A 19,334-nucleotide genomic window follows, 5' to 3' on the forward strand; every position below is an offset into this window, starting at 1 on the left:
GTGGCTCAGTCAGTTAAGTGACCAACTTTGGCTCAGGTCATAATTTCATGAGGCTTGAGTTTGAGCCCCACATGGGGCTCTGTGCTGACAACTCAGAGCCTAGAGCCTGCTTCCGATTCTCTCTCTCTCAAAAAATAAACACTAAAAAAAAAAAATGACTTTGAGAAGGCAGAAGATCTAATAAGGCCAGGCCTGCATTTTTTAAAATTCTTTCTTTATTTTTAAAAAAAAATTTTTTTTCAACGTTTATTTATTTTTGGGACAGAGAGAGACAGAGCATGAACGGGGGAGGGGCAGAGAGAGAGGGAGACACAGAATCGGAAACAGGCTCCAGGCTCTGAGCCATCAGCCCAGAGCCTGACGCGGGGCTCGAACTCCCGGACCGCGAGATCGTGACCTGGCTGAAGTCGGACGCTTAACCGACTGCGCCACCCAGGCGCCCCATAAATTCTTTATTTTTGAAAGACAGACAGTAAGACAGAGTGCAAGTGGGGGAGAGACAGAGAGACAGGGAAACCCAGAACCCGAAGTGGGATCCAGGCTCTGAGCTGTCAGCATAGAGCCCAACGTGGGGCTTGAACTCATGAACTGTGAGATCATGACCTAAGCTGAAGCTGGACGCTTAACCAACTGAGCCACCCAGGCGCCTCCAGGCCTGCATTTCTGAACAGCATTAATGGCTGGGAAGAGCAGAGGCTGTCCCCTCTGGAGGTACAGAACCCCCCCCCCCCCCAACTCAGGGGTTTCAGATCTCTGCAGCCCTTGGCTCAGTGGCTCCAATCACAAGTGAACCCAGTGAAATTACCCAGAGCTGTTACCATATTTGTCACCAAAGCATCCCAACAACAGGGCTAAGGTGGGAACAGGATGATAATCCTCTCTGGGAACTTTACTCCCTTCTCTGGTTTCCCACCCTACTCTCTCTCTGTGTGAAGTGTGGGTTTATGTAAATTGCTGCAGGCACTGTCTCAGCTAGGAGGAAGTCACCAGCAGTAATGGAAACAGTAAGACTGGATGATTCTTATCCCCACTGGATGGCCATTTGGGGCCTGTTGCTCAAGGAAGTGAGAAGTGGCACAAGCCAGTTCGCTTCCAAAGGCTGGCTTTCCATTGCGTGTGTCTTTCTTCACGAGCCCCAAGAACACATCTCGCTGCTGGCCACCTCAGGGTTGTATGATCCAGAACCAAACTCCAGGCTTGTTGAAGTCACTCCCCGATTTAACTCCAATTTAATACCTTAATTTCAATTCCCAGGGGTTCAGATTCTTTGCCTTGGGCCCATGAGTTTCTTTTCATAAAAGTGCTTAACTTTCTTCATATTGTAGAAGTTGTGTCATTTATATTTGAAAGTACACACCATAAAAAAGGAGAGAAGAACCTACCTACGCAGGATCTCTTTGGATGTTATCACTCTTATTAGTTTGATACTTTTCTATTTGCAAATACATAATAAAGCATTTTCTTAAATAAATATGGTCATATTTATTTGGTACTATAAATATGTACCAAAATGGTACTATATATAGTACCAAATATGGTGCTATATTTTCACTTAGCATGCCAAATCGAATATTTCCCCACATCTTTAGATATTCTGTTACTAGACTGGCTATGCAGCATTTCATTGTATGAATGAACAGATTAATTTAGCTAATCCTCCACCGTTGGACATTTAGTGCACCTGTAGACTATGTAAGAGGACAGAATGTTTATCCAATTATTTTTGCCACCAGTCACGGCCCTGAGTGGGTGCAGTTTGAAACCGTATGTAGACTGGATCTCTTCTCTTAAGGGGAAGGATAACAGAATTCATTTGAAGTGGCTTTTCAGAGAAAAATCTCTATTGCTGTTCATTTCCTCTCCTGGTGTATGACACTAAGTGAAAGGTTCCCTTTCTTTGAGAATACAGAATCAAAGGGGCAGGTCACGAGCATGCCTGTCAGAATATCTGATATTCTTTTTTTTTTTGGCCTTTTACATATAACTCTCAGTATTCAAAACCAGATGAAAGTTATGTGTGCTTTTGGCAAAATAACTACTTGGCTACTTCAAAACTCCTTCAGCAGGGAAGTTTTCAGGGACCATAATTGCCCTGCCTTGCCAGAAAACATTCTGTTCTGAGAATTTGGGTCATGTAGTCTCTCAACACAGTTAAGAAAACAATACTCTACACAATTCCAACTCCAGCGGTCCAGGCCCTTTCGGACTGGGGTAACAGGTCTGTTTTTACCAGAGGGTGATGTGAGGATTCCTGTGATGAAGCCAAAGGCATTCTGGGGAGGAAATAGTCTTTTTCTTGACATTTTGGCCAATCTGAAATGGACTTTCTGTTCTAAACATTGTACTGGCCCAAGGGAAGGAGTGACTTCTCGAAACAACTAAGGAAAACAAACGTCTTCTACTCTTGTGTAGAAAAAGATGAGAACTGAGGTGGGTAGAGAAAGACCTTTCTCTCCAGTGACATGGCTAGGGGCAGTGTGTTAACCTTTAGGATCTTGGTCTCATCAACTGTACAAGCGACACTGTAGTTCTCTCCCAGATTAAATTGGAACATGTACAGGGCACTGGGTAGCTCAGTTGGCTGGCTGAGCGTCTGACTCCATTTCAGCTCAGGTCATGATTGAGCCCTGCATTGGGCTCTTTCCTAAGCATGAAGCCTCCTTGGGATTCTCTCTCTCTCTCTCTCTCTCTCTCTCTCTCTCTCTCTCTCTCTCTCTCTCTTTCTGCCCCTCCCCTGATCATGCTCTCTCTTCCCCAGAATAAATAAACATTAAAAAAAATTGTAACATGTACATTAAAATGCCCGACATGATGACTGACACCTAGTATTTAGCTCATCAGTGTTAGCTTCTTTTCCTAGTGAAATAACAAAATGTACCATTCACTGTGCTACAGGCTGAAGACAGAATGATGAATAAAAAACACGCTCAGTCTTTGCGGATTGCCTGGTACTCAATAAATATCCATGGAATAAGGTGAAGCAGCTGTAAGCCTGGAGGGAGAGACAGGTAATGAGTACCGTAAAAGGCATGCACAGGCTGATGTAATGTGTAAAGATGTACATAGGCTGACATGGAATCCAGGGGGAAGGACTCTATCATTCTTTTTACGGAAAATGGGGAAGAAGCACCAGAGGATGGTTTTGATGGATGAGTAGAAGTGCTCACGTGGAGTAAAGGGAGGGGAGGATGGTGGTAGAAAAAGGCAGAGGAAACAGAATGAGTAAAGGCACTGAGGGAAACAACTATGAGGTGTTTGGGGGACCAGAAATGTAGCAGGAGAGGTATCCAAGAGAGTCTGAGCTTGAACTTAGATCAGTTCATCTTGGACTTTAATGTGCTAAAGAATCATCCAGGGATAGTTAAAATGCCTGTCCTGATTCAGTTGGTATGTAGTAGGGCCTGAGATCCTGCATTCCTAGCAAGTTCCCATGGGATGTAGAGCAAATAGTCTGTGGATAAGCAGTAAGGCTTAGACAAAAGGGAGTCAGCAGAGATTCTTAAAGAGGACGTAATCAGATTTATTTATGAGGAAGCTCACTGTGCTACAGTGTGCAGGCTGGACTGGGGTTACAGGTGCTTTTACACATTCTTACGGGACCACTGCAGTATCCCTCATGACATAACACCAGAGAAGACTCTTTGAATTTTAATGGGCTTTGGAGAGGATATGGCTGAACTCCCTCTCTTTACAGAATATGAAAGAGAACTTTTAACATGTGACAAGACCTCCTTGGGGTCAGACAGCTAGTTGGTGGTAAAGCTGGGGGGGAGGGTCAAGAACCCAGACATTCTAACTAAAACCCACCTAACCATGTTCTTTCTGAGAACTTCCCCATTCCATAACTTTAACTTACATTCAGCATTGAATCAGAGTATTTCTTAGACTTATGAAGAAAAAAGGATGCAGGGAAGAGTTCTTTTTCAACCACTCTCACCAATGGAGACTGTGGCTTACTTTATGAGCCAGGTTAGGGAAACACCCATGATGTCAGGTCACCAGGCAGAATTTCCAGGTATTTGATTCCACATGACCCTTTTTTTTATCTCCTGGAAACATGTCAGAAGTTCACATTCCCCTGTAGGCAAGTAGGCAAATGCCTACCTGTCCTCGGTGGGCACTCCAATCTTGCCTTGTACCTACAGGAAAGCTTGGATGGGGCAGGCAGAAGGAGACAGTGGAACTAATATAACTTATATGCTTACTATGTGCTATGCCCTGACATACATTTTAATTTTTTTTTTTAAGTTTATGTATTTATTTTGAGGGAGAGAGTGAGAGTGAGCACAAGCAGGGGGAGGGGCAGAAAGAGAGGGAGAGACAGAATCCCAAGCAGGCTCCGAGCTATCAGCCCAAAGCCCCACACGAGGCTCGAACTCACGAACCCTGAGGTCATTACCTGAGCCAAAATCAAGAGTCAGAACTTAACCAACTAAGCCACCCATGCTCTCCTTAATTTAACTTAATTCTTAAAAAAATTTTTTTTTCTTAGTTTATTTTTTTGAGAGGGAGAGCATGCACATGTAAGCGAGCAGGGAAGGGCAGAGGGAGAGAAAGAATCCCAAGTAGGCTCTACACTGTCAGAACAAAGCCTGATGTAGGGCTCAATTTTACAAACTGAGTTTACAACCTGGGCTGAAACCAAGAGCTGGACACCTAACTGAATGAGCCACCCAGGCACCCCCAATTTCACACATCAGGAAAGTGAAGGTTCTAGAAAGGAAAAGAATTGAAGAAGAGGAAGAAATAGAGAAATGGAGACAGCAGGGCCAGAGATACTGGGGAGTGGAGAAGGATCCAGAAAAGCAGAGTCCTTTATCTCTAATACATGGGGCTTGGTGTCCTGGGAAAACAGTGGAATGGGGAGGAAGAACACATTGACACTCTCAGTGAGTCCCAAAGGAACAAATGAGACTGTTCAAGAGGTCCCTTCTGGGCTGATGGGTCTGATGAAAAAGGTTAAAGCAGCATCAACCAGTAGTCGTGTTCTGAGCTTGCAAACAGGATCCTAGTCAATAACAGGAAGTGAATCCTGCCTGCTCATGCAGTCACATGATTTATCTGTTTTATGGGGCCAACAGTGGCTAACACACAAAGAGCTGACTTCGGTCTTTCTTCGAACTTGTGGAAATGGAGAAGCAACAGAAAAAAACTGCTATGAATCACTGAGTAATCTAAATGCCATCTCAGCAAGAATTCGATTTAGACCTAGTTAAAGACATGATTTTTCAGGAAACTGAGAAGATGGAGGTTTTGAACTCCAATAATCTGAGGGAAAACTGTGATATGGCCAGCTCTGAATGAGAATACAAAGTCCTAAGAAATTTCACCTTTTTTAAAGGGGAAGGGTTAAGGTTTACAAATTCAGCAACATAAGACCAAAAAAATAAAATGCCGTGCATAAAGATATCTTAAATGCCCCACCATCTTTTCATCCCCATCTGATGCCACAACAGTGGTTCAAACAAACTTATTGACCTAAGTGCATAGTGACCCTGTGCTGAGCACCATCATATGGATGACCTCACTTGAACACCTGTAAGTCCACCATGCAGGTGAATTACCATTGCATTTTATAGAGAAAGAAAGGAGAAGCTTTAAGAATCCAGAATTTTGACTGTTTTTGGCAGACTGACCCCTCTAACAGGTCAAAAGCATTTAGATCCAGGTGGATAAATCCCTTTTTGGTTAATGCCAATGTCCGGGGAGGAGTTACACGTTGCATGTGGACACCTACGGCACGTGACCGTTATCTGCTAGGACCGAGCAAAGGGCCTGCCATAACATTCATCTAGGAGCTAAAATACTTGTTTGGGTAAGGAGTTCTCAGCAATCATCTGTTGTTACCTCGAATTCCTGCAGGCTGCCAACATTTAACCAATGCTGAAATGTGATTACAAACATACTAAGGGGTCTACCTTGCAGCTAACTTCCCCACTTTCCTCAAGGGAGGGCATTTTAATCACATCTATGAATAGCCTGGGGTGGAATCATGCAGCTTTCCAGGGACAGGATCTAGAGGGGCCAGGTCAGTGCTAACAGCAAATCCTGCTAAAATGAGATTCTCCTCATCCAGTTCCACTGGCCTTATTTGGGAAAGCCAGGGCTCTGATGAAATTCAAAGAGAATTTACTTTCTGGAGCTACAGATGCTGGGAGAAAGGCAAGATGCCACATTGTACCTTCTCTCTTCCTGTTCAGTCTGTGACACAGAGACCTCTTCTCTGACTTGGGGTCAGAGACCATGCGGGGGTGGGGGGGGGATGACTGACAGAAGCTGCCATTTGGCAACAGTACCACAGAGGTGCACAGTCTAAATGACTGCTAGTGTAGAGGATTTCTGTCCATGTTGCTGGAATGAGAACAGATCCCCTTAGGTCCCAAGTGATAGTTACCCATGCTCAGTCATTGGCGTGATGGTTGCAGCAACAAGACCTTGAAGTTTCTTCTTCCGGGAGGCCATTGAGCTGCTGAAAAATGTCTGCAAAACATACAATATAATTCCTCTTCTTCTTCAAGGAATGCCAATTAATGATCAAACTCCCAGGCAAAGTCCATTCCCAGTTTAAAATTGTGAAAAATGCTTACAAGTACACAAACACACAGAGCAAATGAAGAGAATGTAAAATGTAGAGCTTAATTTTGCAGACAAGGAGAATATTTTTAAAGACAGGAGCGGGGGGGGGGGGGTGACAAGTGTTCCAGGAAAATACTATCAGAAAGTCCTCCTACTTTGTCTATACAGGTGATTCAGGCAGCCTGAAACCTCGCAGAGAGGGGGTACATGACAGCAGGCCCAAGAAAGAACATCGATTTAACTCAAGGAGATCATATATATATATATATATATATATATATATATATATATATACACACACACACACACACACACACACACACACACACACACATATCTCTCTTTCTCCTGACCATATTTCAATTTAAGTAATAGTAATTTTATACATATATAACATAAAACATATGTATAAAATTATATATATTATCCTATATTATATATATAACATATTATATATAATATACAATATATATTTTTATATATATTATATATATATTTATATATATTATGTATTATATAACATATATACATTTTATATATAATACATTACATATATAAAATATATAACATATGTAATATATAATATATAATTATATATTATATATTATGTATATTTATATAATATATAATCTATAATTTATATATGTAATTACATAATATATAATTATATAAATAATTATAATTATATACCATATAATATATAATACATAATTATAATATATGTAATACATAATATGTGATAATATATATCATATATAATTATAATACATAATATATACAATAATATATAATATATATAATATAATATATTATATATACATAAATACTATTACTTAAATTGAAACATGGTCAGGAGAAAAGAGACATTCTTTTGTTGTTCCATATCTTCATTCTTTTAAGGAGAAGCTCACCTAAAACCAGCACTTACACTCTTAAGGCTTCTGTGTGATCTACTTAACGACCTTCAGATTTACCTATGTTTGAAAATTCTAATTTTGACTAGTTTTGCCCTGTTTTCCTAGCTCTAGTAGACCATGTACACTGTATCATAATTGTTTATTCATCTCTCCCCCACTAGACCAAGCTCCCTAGGACGGGGAATACATTTGATTTGCCTTTGCTTTTCCTGCACTGAGTTACCTGGTAAGACATCTTGTGTTCAATTAAAAAGTGATGAATATGTAGGTAATTGGATGAGGTGTTCAAATTGTAGCTGGATAATGACTTCCAGACAGGGTGATCATGGCTGAGAAAATCAACCTGACCCCACTTATGTGGGGCAAAAGGATCCCTCCCCATCTGGCAGAGAATACACCTGTCTGCACCAGTGTAAAAAAGCCAAGAGGCTGTCGAAAACAGCCAATGAGAGGCAAGAGAGTATCGTGGTTAATAGCTTGGATTCCACAGGCTGACTGCCTGGCTCAACTCTCAGCTTTTCCACTTACCTAGTTACAGAACTGTTATTTTTTGAACTGTAAGACACAAAAATGTGAAGCCATGAATGCAAAGTCTTAAAAATTGAAAAAGAAAATAAAATATAACCAAATAGTATTTGGTGACAATTAGACAAAACATGGTTGGCTTAGAGCAAACACAGTGATGTCTATAGGTAATGGACAAGTTGGGGTATATTACAGGTCTGAGGTCACTGGCACATTAAAAAGCCCAGTGTCCACTATACTTAAAGTTGACCCACACAACGTAACAATTATCAACTGTTTCATTTTGTTTGCTCTTTATAACTGTCAACCTCATTTCCCCAAATAGGAGCATAAACTTTACAGATTACAAAGATCATATCTTTTACTTTTTCTGTCTCCCCCAAGAGTTCTGGCTCAGGTGAGCCCTTCAAGCCAGAAACAGGACAAAACAAAGACAAAGACATGAAAGGGCACACTGTGGCAAAATTTACTGCTTTTATAGGAAGCCAACGTGATCCCTCCCCTTACAGATACATCCCTAGCAAGACTTGCTCCTGAAATTAAGCCCAAATCCTTCAGGTAGTTTTGTTCTGTATTGAAGGGCAATAAAGGGGAACCTTACATGATACACGGGATACTAGGATTTTTCTGCCTTGTCCTAGTTTGAAGATGAGACCAAAACCTGTTGGGCATTTTGAGACAAATGTAATCACCTGGCCCATGGGGAAAACACAAGGCCAATAACATAGGCCCATCTATCCCAGAGGAATGTCTGTGCATTAAAGGAGATGGACGCTATGCCTGCTGCGTATCTCCACCGGGCACTCCTGCAAGCATTGAACTCAGGACACCTCAGACTGAACCTGCCACCTGTCCCCTATGATTGCTTCCTTTAGTCCTTACAGTGGAGGAGGTGGAGCATCAGCTCTGGAGTCAGACATCATGGGTCTGCATCCTGGCTCCACCAGTTCCCGGTGGGGTGAGCCTGGAAGTGTTATTTACCTTCTCTGTGCTTCGGTGTTCACTCCTGTTAATAACAGTAGTCATATTTCATAGGTTGTTGAGAATTAAATGAATTCTTGTAGAGTGATTAACAACGGCGCCTGGCACATAGCAAGTACAGTATGAAGTCGCACCAGATGGCTACAGGACATTAGCAAGTATTCTTGCCTCTTATCTTCCTTCCCTGCCCCCTTACTGCCTCTCTCATAACTTACCCTTTATTACCTCTTATCTAGACCAACGGGCACAACCCCAGGTCTAAGAGGCCCAAAGGGACTCAAGAAGGCTCAAATGATAACAGTCTCAAGAGCTAGGGTCAGCACCAAAAGTCTAATTCAAACAGTGCTAGGCTGTTCACACTAGACTTCTGTATTCTGAGATTTTAGTTACATTTATTTCACACTTAGGGCAGTTACAGATACTCTTAGGATCATCAGAAGCTTGGATAGGTAGTTTTATATATGGCTTTGATTGAAAGAAACAAAATTAAGTGCATGTAAATGCAATTTGGTTACAAAATCTCAAAAACATAGAACCTGTAGGGATGTGGGGTCAGAGTCAGGAATTCCTACCTTAATCCCCACTCTCCTCCTCCAATCCACATAGGCTTCCAGGTTAATCTCCTGGAAGCACAGACATTTCTAAGCCTGCCTTGGCCCAGCTCAGAAAATGCTAATGACTTCCCCTGGCTTCAGTAGGAGAAATGCCAAACTTCCTGGTCCAGGGCTCTGTATAAATCTCTTCAAGCCTGAAGGGCACTAGCTCAAGTGTTCCCTGTTGCTCTTACCCACCTTCTCCCATCTGTCCTGCTTCCTTAGGTTCTCCCATCTGGAATGACTATCTCCCACTTTAGCCCCTTGAGTCTAGACAACTTTTAAAACTCACTTCACAAGTTAAAGAACATTCCCTGATCTCCCAAGAGGAAGACAATTTCTTACTCCTCAAAATTCCCTCAAACACTTGCTTTTCCTTAAAAATGTTACATGTTATTAGCAGGGTGGTTTTGGCTCCTCTTCTACAGCGTCAGCCACCAGGGAGCAGGAACAGCTTTAAAAAAATCTGTCTCTGCACAGAGCAGTACACGAAAAGACCAAAATTTGCTGACTTTGTGAATGCTGAATTTCCAGGAAGAGATGGGGGCAAAAGATCACAAAAACTGTAATAGGTAATGATTGATATTTTGTACATTCAAATTTTAAATAAACTTGTTAACGTCAAGCTTTGGCATTCTTTGTAGCTTGTATCAAAAGCAAGTGGTTAGAATGTTCTCCACCCTAGGGCTCAATGCGAATTTAGAATGTTAATAGAGATGCTGGGGAGAGGGTATTACTCTTGAAATCTTGTATCTCTATCCACCAACACTTAGTACAAAGAATTCAAGTCAAATCCTCGGAAAAGGGCAAAGTTAAAAAAAAAAAATCTCTGGGCGAGACGGAGGATGCAACTCTGGGCCATGGTGAATGACTCGAGAAATATGCGCAAAAGAAGAAAAGAAATGGAGAAACGAAAGAAACAAAACCAAAACGCAGAAAAATAACCAAGTTCCCATAAAATGAAGGCATTGGGTCAAATGCAATGATAAAGTCTGCTCCACTCCACAGCTGACTCAGCTCACTGAAGGGTCCTTGGAGAAGGCTATGCAGTCCGGAAAGAATCCAGGGGAGTGGTCCCTCTGGGCAGACCCCTGCCCCAGGCCTGGAGCGCGTCGCTTTCACACTTCCTCTAGCCCCACGTCCCAGTTTTTCTGCCTTCCCCTCTCCTCCGGGCCGTCCCCGTCCCCCCGCCCCTCTGCCCTCCTGCCCCCATCCCCGGGTGGGCTGCAGGTTTCCCTCCGCCCGTCCGCCCCGCGCGGACGGCGCTCACCGGATAAGCCCGGGTCTGCCTCGGTCGCGTGTGGGCCGCCGCCGCTGCTGCCGCTCGCCGCAGTGCCGCGCGCCGCCCCGCGCCCCCGCCGCGGCCTTTCTCTCCTCCGCTGCCGCGCGGCCCCGCACCACGTGCCTACGCGCCCGCGCAGAGCCGCGCGCCCCGCACGCCCCAGACGCTGAGCGCACGTGCAGTTTAGCCTCCCTCCGCGTTACCTGGGGGTGTGGGCGAGGCGCCGGGACTGCGAGCTTCCGAGCTTGCGCCTCCCGAGCCGCGGCGCGTGCTTACGCGCGCCCAGATTCCGCGGGGCAAACTCTCCCTTCCCCTTCGGCTGCGCGGGTCGTACCGCTTGCGGATGCTTCCTGGGCTCCTGTTCGCTGTAACTTCTGTCCAGGGCTCGGCAGCAACAGGTACTTCGTGGTTGTGGGCTTTGAAATTTGGGCTGCCGGTTCCGAAGCGTGCTGAGAACCCTGCCTGCCAGTCGGGGATCCCGTCTGTGCTTTTCAGGCTGGTGCTGCTGCCCCAACCCCGCATGCCCTCATGTTCAAAGGTGATGAACGGATATTAAAATTGGATTCGTTTCTAAAGCGATAGCTTTCCTGCGTATTCTGGAGAACAACTGAAAGAGTTTTGAACGGGATAATTATTTTTAAACAAAATATCTCTACTTGTAGGAATGTCAAGAGTTTACTTTCTAGTGTCATATGCTGTGCTAACACATCAGAAACATAGACAAGTCCTCAGGTTTCTCTTGTTAATGTGAGTTATCCTCAATTTTGCATAAAAGACAATGGCCTATGCTTAATTCATTTAGGGAAAATAAATTTCCCTTAGGGCTTTCTAGTTTGCATCTTAAATGCTTTTAAACTCATTATAGAAGTACTTTCATTGCATGCGGCTCCAGAAATTAATTCATTAATCAATTCATAAAACAATCCTTTGTCGTACTATTTTTTAAAGTCATATTTTACAGTTGAGGAACCATCATCCCATTCTATTTTTTTAAGTTTATTTATTTTGAGAGGGAGGGAGTGCAAGTGGAGGAGGGGCAGAGAGAGAGGAAGAGAGAGAATCCCAAGCAGGCTCCACGCTGTCAGTGCAGAGCCCAATGCGGGGCTGGAACTCACAAACGGTGAGATCATGACCTCAGCTGAAGTCCTGTTTAAGCCTAAGTACCACGCTTAACCAACTGAGCCATCCAGGTGGCTCAGCACCATCCCATTCTAAAGATCAGAAAAAAAAAAAAGTATTTTAATGAGTTTGAGTAATTTGCCAAAGGTCACAGTGCCCATGAGTAGTTGAGCTGTGATTTGGTTTCAAGTAGTGCGGGAGATGATACTTTTAACCACTACTCTATGTTTTCCTGCAAAAAAGGAAGGGAAAAGTCCTAGTTATGTCTGTCTAAGAATGTCAACAAGAATATATCCTAATGGGACGTAAGTTTTTTCAAAGTCATACTTTAATACATGCAAAATTAAGTATTTCAGTACCCAAAAGTTATAGAACATCAGGCTTAATATTGTCAACCAATAAACCAACATGTTAAATGAATAAACTACTGTTTAAATATATATAGTAGTACAAAGCAATGCCTTATAATAGTGTGTTAGGGTTTGCTAAGAAACAGATGCTAAAACTGGATTTGAGGTGCAGGAAATATACTTGGGGAGGGACCCAGGGAGAAGGCAGGGAGAGCCTTGATGGTCATACAGGGCTGACACCTGTGGTAGAAGCTATGGAAAGAAAGGGGGTGGGGAGGAGTCTCACTGGAATGGTGGAGGGGGAGCATCATAGCCTCTACTACATGCCCTTAAGAAACTCACAGCCTCTCCAATGAATTGTGGGGAAGACATTTACCTTTAAAAATATGTATGCTGGTACAAAGGTATGAAACACTGAGGGAGGGAAAGACTCTGATCTGGGCAGAGGGGTGAGTGTGTGGGCATGATGAGGCAGGAGAGCATTTCTGAAAAGTCTTCCTGGGGGAGGTTGACACTTGAGCAGTCTTAGACAAGGAGGAGGCCTTAGAAGAAGGGAGAGACAGCCAAGGTTCACTGCTGGCCCGAAGTCCTCTAACACTTGTCTGATAAGTGGCAAGGGCTCTGTGGCCTTTCTTTTATTGTTGTACAGTGTTATTTAATCATCACTACTTTTTATGCTTTTCTTTCTTGCCCCCTCATTCCACTGCGAGGTGCTCAAGGCAGGTACCTTGTCCTATTTCTTTGTTTTTCCCACAGCGCAGAGCTCAGTGCTTATCTACCTGCAGGCGAAGAGGGTTGGATTTGGAGACGTTTACTCCCTTCAACTCTGCTTTGTTTAAAAAAATATATATGTTGGGGTTCCTCATCGTATTGTGTTCACTACAATTCAAGTTTGAAACTCAGTGATGTGGAGAAAAGAGCTTGGGGGGATACAGTACACTGTAATTGATCAGACTGGCCACACGTTCCATCCTTGGTGCTGACAGTGGAGCCTTATCACAGGTTCCTGAGTGGACTTGGAGAAACCTTCCCAGAAAGGTTCCCCTTACCTTCTTGTCATGGTGCTGAAATGTTCTAGTACCAATTCCACTGTGTGGGAGGTGTTCCCCTCACTAAGAAGGAATAGTTCTCTGATGCCAACTGGGTCTCCTACAGTTTAACTCAATTCCGACAGACACTATCTCCCCAGAGATAGCATCAAATTTCACAGGTTAAGGGTTCAGTCATAGAAGTCTGCCCTCCCCGCCCCACCCCCACTTCAGATGTTACATCAGATCCTATTACCTGAGCTTCTGACCCATTGGCTATAAACCAGAGGTTCCTTTGACCCCCTCCTTGGATTTGATTAATTTGCTACAACAGCTTATAGAACTCAAAGAAACATTTTACTTACTAGATCACTGGCTTATTATAAAAAGCTATAACTTGGGAACACCCAGGTGGAAAAGATGCATAGGGTAAGGGATGGGGAAAGGGCTCATAATTTCCATGTCCTTTCTGAGCACAAGTGTATGCTCTCCCCAAATCTCCATATTTACCAGCTGGAAACCCTCTGCCCACCCTCCTTTTTGGGTTTTTATGGAGGCTTCATTACATAGGCAGTATTTTTTTTTTTTAATGTTTATTTTTGAGAGAGAGACAGAGAGACAGAGTGTGAGTGGGGGAGGGGCAGAGAGAGAGGGAGACACAGAATCCAAAGCAGGCTCCAGGCTCTGAGCTGTTAGCACAGAGCTTGACATGGGGCTCGAACCCACAAATTGTGAGATCATGACCTGAGCAGATTGGACACTTAACCGACTGAGCCACCCAGGTGCCCCTACATAGGCAGTATTGATCAAATCACTGGCCATTGGTAATTGATTCAATTTTGGAGAAGGTTGGGGATGGAACCGAAAGTTTCAACCTTCTAATCACATGATTGATTCTCTTGGCAACCAGCCCCTATCCTAAGATGCTTTCGAAAAGCTAGTCACCTCATTAACATAACAAAAGACATTCATTGCTCTCATCTCTTCGGAAATGTCAAGAGTTTTAGGAGCTCTGTGCCAGAAATGGAAGACCAAATTTATAGTTTTTATTATAAATGACAATGTTACAGTTGTCCTTACCAGGAAAGAGGAAATGGATTGTAGACAGCCAGAATACTGCTACATTGGGGAACGTTCATGAAGGAAGGAGAATGGAATTTGGGTCTTGAAGTGTTGCTCTCCATCGTGGGCCTGAGAAAGTTCTCTCCATGGTGAGGAAGAACAGTCCTTTGCATTCCATGTAAAGGAATACAACCAAGTTATAGGTATGAGAATCACTCCTGGAAATTCTGGTTGTGTGGGTATGTCGGTGGGGCTGGTAGAAAAGCACAAGTTTATTTTTGCATCAAAGTCCATAGATCTTCAGAGAAGGAAGCAGGCCATGACTAGAAGTTGGACAGATTGCTAGTCCCCATGACAAAGACTCTTCCCTTTTATAGGTTAATTTCTGAGACTAAGTGCTACTAGTAGAAGGATGTCTCTTGAGGGGAGAAAAGTCCTATGCATAAACTGCGTTTCAGAGAACGCTTTGGGTCACAGGAAGGGACAGTTTTGAGAGTAGTTGTGCTCAGTTGTCTCCTGGCTCAGCCCTTTGGTGAATGCATATTGGTTTCCAGCTCAAAGGAAAAAAATGAACAGAGATGTAACTCCGTATTGGCATTCTTAACCTGGACTCTGTGACTCCGGATTTTTAATAGCAATAATCTTTTAATAATACTAATCTTTATTGAGATGCTATTCAATACTATGCAATTCACCTATTTTAAGCATATGGTAGTTCAGTATTCTTTATTATGTCACAGAGTTGTGCAATTATTGCTACAATTTTAGAACATTTTCATGACACCCCCCCCACCCAATACCCATATGTGTTAGCAGTCATGCCCCGTTCCCTTCCTCCTCCTGGCCCCCAGCTCTAAACAACCATTAGTCTTTCCATTTTTATAGATTTGCCTGTTCTGGACATTTCATATAAATGGAATTATGCATCATGTAGTCCTTTGTGTCTGGCTTCTTTTCCTCAGTGTAGTATTTTCAAGGTTCATCCATATTGTAGTAGGAATCTACTTCATCCCTTTTTATACCCACACAATATTCCATTGTATGGATATACAACATTTTATTCATCCATTGGTTGGTGGACATTTGAGTTCTTTCCAGTTTTTGACTATTATGAATAATGCTATTATTGTGATTGTGGATTTTAGACCTCCTGGAGTATTGTCGGCATCTTTTTTCCAGTGGAGTTAGTTTATAGCATTCTGGCTTCTGTTTGGTTTTTCAGAAGCCCCAAGTCCTTACCAAGATCAGGGCTTTTACACCTGCCTGGGCGGCCCTTCTTCAGTCTGACTGCTACTCATCCTTCAGATCATGGCTCAGGTGTAACCCTCCTGAGAAGCTGACTTGTGCAGACCCTCCTCCTAGCACTGTGTTCTTTCCATTCCTGTCACAACTTATTAGCGTGTTTAGTTCTCCCCGTTAGTTGGTAAGCTTTGTGAGGGCAGTGGTCTGTCTGTTCTGTTCCTTGGGACACATCTAGTGCCTGCTACATCATAGGCACTCAATAAGTAGTTGAAATACTATGCAATGCAGAATGACTGTTGGTAACAGAGAGAGGTATCCTAGCTCTGTTGCCAGAACATAGCCTTTTGCACTGATGGGAGGAGGGTTACCCCCTTGTTGACTGGTATTGATATAAGAGTAAGGACCCCTGTGGCCGAGAAGGGTGGTATGAACACAGAGAACAAGAACTAGGGAGCATTGAGGACACTGGATCCAGATAAAGAGGACTGTAGTGTCTCTCTGAGAGCATGAAGGGAGGGATTCCTGATGTATATTAAATCTGGACGATGTTGCCTTGTTGCTGACTTTGAGACCTCTTTCTGAATTGTATGTATGGACCAATGTGCCAATGGGTTACCCACATTGATTTATCATCCCCTAATAGTTGGAAAATCCTTTGAAAATTTGGGCCTAGTTTGATGACTAGCAAGGGGGAAAGTATGAGGGGCCATAGTCTGAAAACAGAAAAGGAAGTTAATATTAATTTTGCTTGGCCAGGTTTCTTTGACAATATTCAGAAAAGTACAGAGGCAAACTTCCTTTGAAGGATGTTCGGCCTGTGTTAGGTATTACCTGATGAACATGAGGCTGTTGGGACGCATGCAAGTGAGTCTGGTCCACTTGTAACAGTACTCTGTAAGGTTCCCCGGGGATCTAAAGAGTAATAAACATGTCTTCCAAAAGCTTCCCAAAGCTCAATAGCTGCTCATATTATGAATTAGGTAAGGACTCACCACTAGGTGACAGTCTGTCAGCAGAAATTGCTTTCTCATTTAATGACTCTTTTCCCAACTACAAGTTTCTGGGAATATCAGTAAAAATAAAAATATTAGGCAATCTTTTTCTGATCCTGTTTCCCTATCCTCCCTTTCCCAAAAATCTATGGAGCTGACATCTTCAATGGTAAACATTCTTCTTTAATCTCTTTTTCCTTAATATTAAAGTAATGAAAAAATGATGTATGGAGACACAGAAATCAGACACAGAAAATTAAGTTTCCCCTCCCATACTACTTCTTTGGGTTTTGAAGATAAATATGGCTATAAAAAGAGTACACTCAGTGGTCTTGGCTTTTTTTTTTTCAATGTTTATTTAGTTTTGAGAGAGAGAGAGAGACAGAGACAGAGACTGGGAGCAGGGGAGGGGCAGAGAGAGAAAGAGGGAGACAGAATCTGAAGCAGGCTCCAGGCTTTGAACTGTCAGCACAGAGCTTGACACAGGGCTTGAACCCACAAACTGTGAGATCATGACGTGAGCCAAAGTTGGATGCTTCACTGACTGAGCTACCCAAGTGTCCCTTGGCTTTTTTTTTCTTCAAGTTTATTTATTTATTTTGAGAGAGAGAGAGGAGAGGAAGAGACATTGTGAGTGGGGGAGGGATAGAGAAAGGAAGACCAAGAATCCCAAGCAGTCAGCGCAAAGCCCAATGTGGGGCTCAGACTCATGAACCATGAGATCATGACCTGAGCCGAAATCCAGAGTCAGATGCTCAACGAACTGCCACCCTAGAGCCCCTTGACTTTTTATAGGGAGAGGATATTTAAAAATCTGGTTCAAGTTTAGTTTATAAGTATTTTCTCCATCAGGAATATAAATCACTCTATGCTTCCTTTCAGCATTTGAGGTGAAGATGGAGCTCTTAGGAGAAATGTATTTTAGCTCATTTATGAAGAAGTTTCGTTTTATGTCCTCTTTGAGCAAAAGGAAGACTCCCTGGAAAGTGTTCGGTGAGGTAAGTGCAACTTGAAATTTCATTTGCTTCCATCTAAGACTGCTTCAGTTCTGGGTAACAGCTGAACTCGGCACTAATGGTCTGGACTTGGGGAAGTTTAGGCCCCTTCTGTCAGCTGGTGAAGGGGGTGGGAGCTCAGATGGCCTCCTGAGGGGTATTCCGGGAAATTTTGTTGATCCTGCCCCTCCTCATTCCTCTGCCCAAGCCATCGTGCATTGCTGGCCCCAGCTTCCAGTGTTATTTCCATGGCCCCCATTGATGAGGTTCTTCCAGGCCTACTGGAAAGTTCCCATAAGTTATTCTAAAATCTCACTCTATTCCTGTGCTCCATTTTGCAGGCTAGGTATCTTAGTTACGGCTAAATTATCTCAGCTCTGAAAGAAATGCCTCCAATCTATATTTGGCCATACATTTAAAGGTGGGCCAAGTAGGTTAAAAAAATAAGCAAAGCAAAGTACAGAACGGTATTCAATTCTGCCATTTGTATTAAAGGAAAACAAGGTGCGTGTAGGGGCGTACCTGTATGTGAAGGTATGTTATCTGGAAGGATAACAGTGATAGTCAAATATTTAACAACTGGGTCGGTTCTGAGAACAGGGATGGCTGCTGGCTTGAGATCTGGAAGCGTGCTGGGGATCTTCTAATATCTAAGCTTTAACCCTGTAATGACTGATTGAAGTTCTGGGGGGGAAGGGGCAGCACTCCAGTGGCTTGAAGCAGCAGCTGTTTACTAGTCTGTAGAGAACCTTTAAGCAGTTTAACAACATGTGGTTGTCCTGGTGTTCTCTAGCAGCTATCCACGGGTCCTCCTGGGAGCGGGTATTTGAGGAGGACGGACTTAGTATTCAGCGTGCCCTTTAGCACTGTTTGAAATGCTTTGTTGTTGTTTGAATTCTATTCAATCACGTACTTGGAAATTGAATTTAATTTTGTTTGGCTCAGGGGAGAAGTCTTATTTTTAGAATTTGGTTCTGGACATTTCTGTCTAGTCATCCGACTCCAGTCTGCCTACAGACTCAGGGCTGTTCTCTTTTGTTCCATCTTGCAGGCAGCTCCTCCACCCAGAGCTTTGCTTACACCCCTCTGCTCACCTGGCTGACCCCCTTTCACCAGCACCAACCCCCCAGTCCTCAGCGTTACTGTCTGAATCTCCTTCTGTTACTTATCCTGCACCTCTTGTCTCTCCACCTTACCAGACCTCAGTTCCATTACCAACTAGGATAGACATTACTGTGCTTAATCTTGTGAGCAGAAAATATGTGTTCTTTCTTTTTTTTCTGTGTTGGAGAACCTGTGCTTCCCTAAGTTTTGTTTGAGCATCAGCACGAATGGCAGTGGTTGTCATAACCATGGTAAGAACTCATGTTGTATTGGTTTGGGCATCCACCTGCCTGGTGCAGAACCACCCTGGACTCCATGTCTCCCCTGGTTTGCCTGGGAGGCAGGGTGGACCTTCCATTGTGCCCCCTTCCATCCTTTCCTCTTCTGCTTTGAGCTCTTTGTTGGTGTCCTCTGCTATGCAGCTACTAGGGAGCAGTGTCTGGTCTCAGCTACAGTCCCAGCCACTCTTAAGCCAAGGTTGCTGTCTTCTGGTGCCTAAAAGTGTGCAGAGAAGCTTTTCTCTTCTGCTTTGCCACATTCTGTCACCCAGGTCCCAGAGCAGCATGAC

At 43.3% G+C, this 19,334-nt stretch overlaps 2 protein-coding genes across 9 annotated transcripts in view; one reads left to right on the forward strand and one right to left on the reverse strand.

Moving 5' to 3' along the window:
• NPL (N-acetylneuraminate pyruvate lyase) overlaps positions 1 to 11,216 on the reverse strand; it is a 38,052-nt gene extending 26,836 nt beyond the window's left edge. For 3 of the 5 annotated variants that reach the window (XM_019821757.3, XM_003999270.6, XM_011290993.4), the window contains exons 1-2: positions 10,863 to 10,995; positions 6,395 to 6,480 (exon numbers count right to left, since the gene is read on the reverse strand). In XM_019821757.3, coding sequence (XP_019677316.2) covers positions 6,395 to 6,462 — 68 coding nt within the window. In that variant the 5' untranslated portion in view covers positions 6,463 to 6,480; positions 10,863 to 10,995. Of the gene's footprint in view, positions 1 to 2,878; positions 4,216 to 6,394; positions 6,481 to 10,862; positions 10,996 to 11,077 lie in introns of those variants that run through there. The other 2 variants (XM_006942759.5, XM_023247373.2) reach the window with 2 other exon arrangements.
• RGS8 (regulator of G protein signaling 8) overlaps positions 10,820 to 19,334 on the forward strand; it is a 133,765-nt gene continuing 125,250 nt past the window's right edge. The window contains exons 1-2 of one of the 4 annotated variants that reach the window (XM_045049483.1): positions 10,820 to 11,272; positions 17,550 to 17,665. In XM_045049483.1, coding sequence (XP_044905418.1) covers positions 11,218 to 11,272; positions 17,550 to 17,665 — 171 coding nt within the window. In that variant the 5' untranslated portion in view covers positions 10,820 to 11,217. Of the gene's footprint in view, positions 11,273 to 17,549; positions 17,666 to 19,334 lie in introns of those variants that run through there. The other 3 variants (XM_045049480.1, XM_019821754.3, XM_045049484.1) reach the window with 3 other exon arrangements.

Source organism: Felis catus, chromosome F1 (assembly GCF_018350175.1).
Source record: "Felis catus isolate Fca126 chromosome F1, F.catus_Fca126_mat1.0, whole genome shotgun sequence".
In the NCBI taxonomy this organism is placed as follows: Eukaryota; Metazoa; Chordata; class Mammalia; order Carnivora; family Felidae; genus Felis; species Felis catus.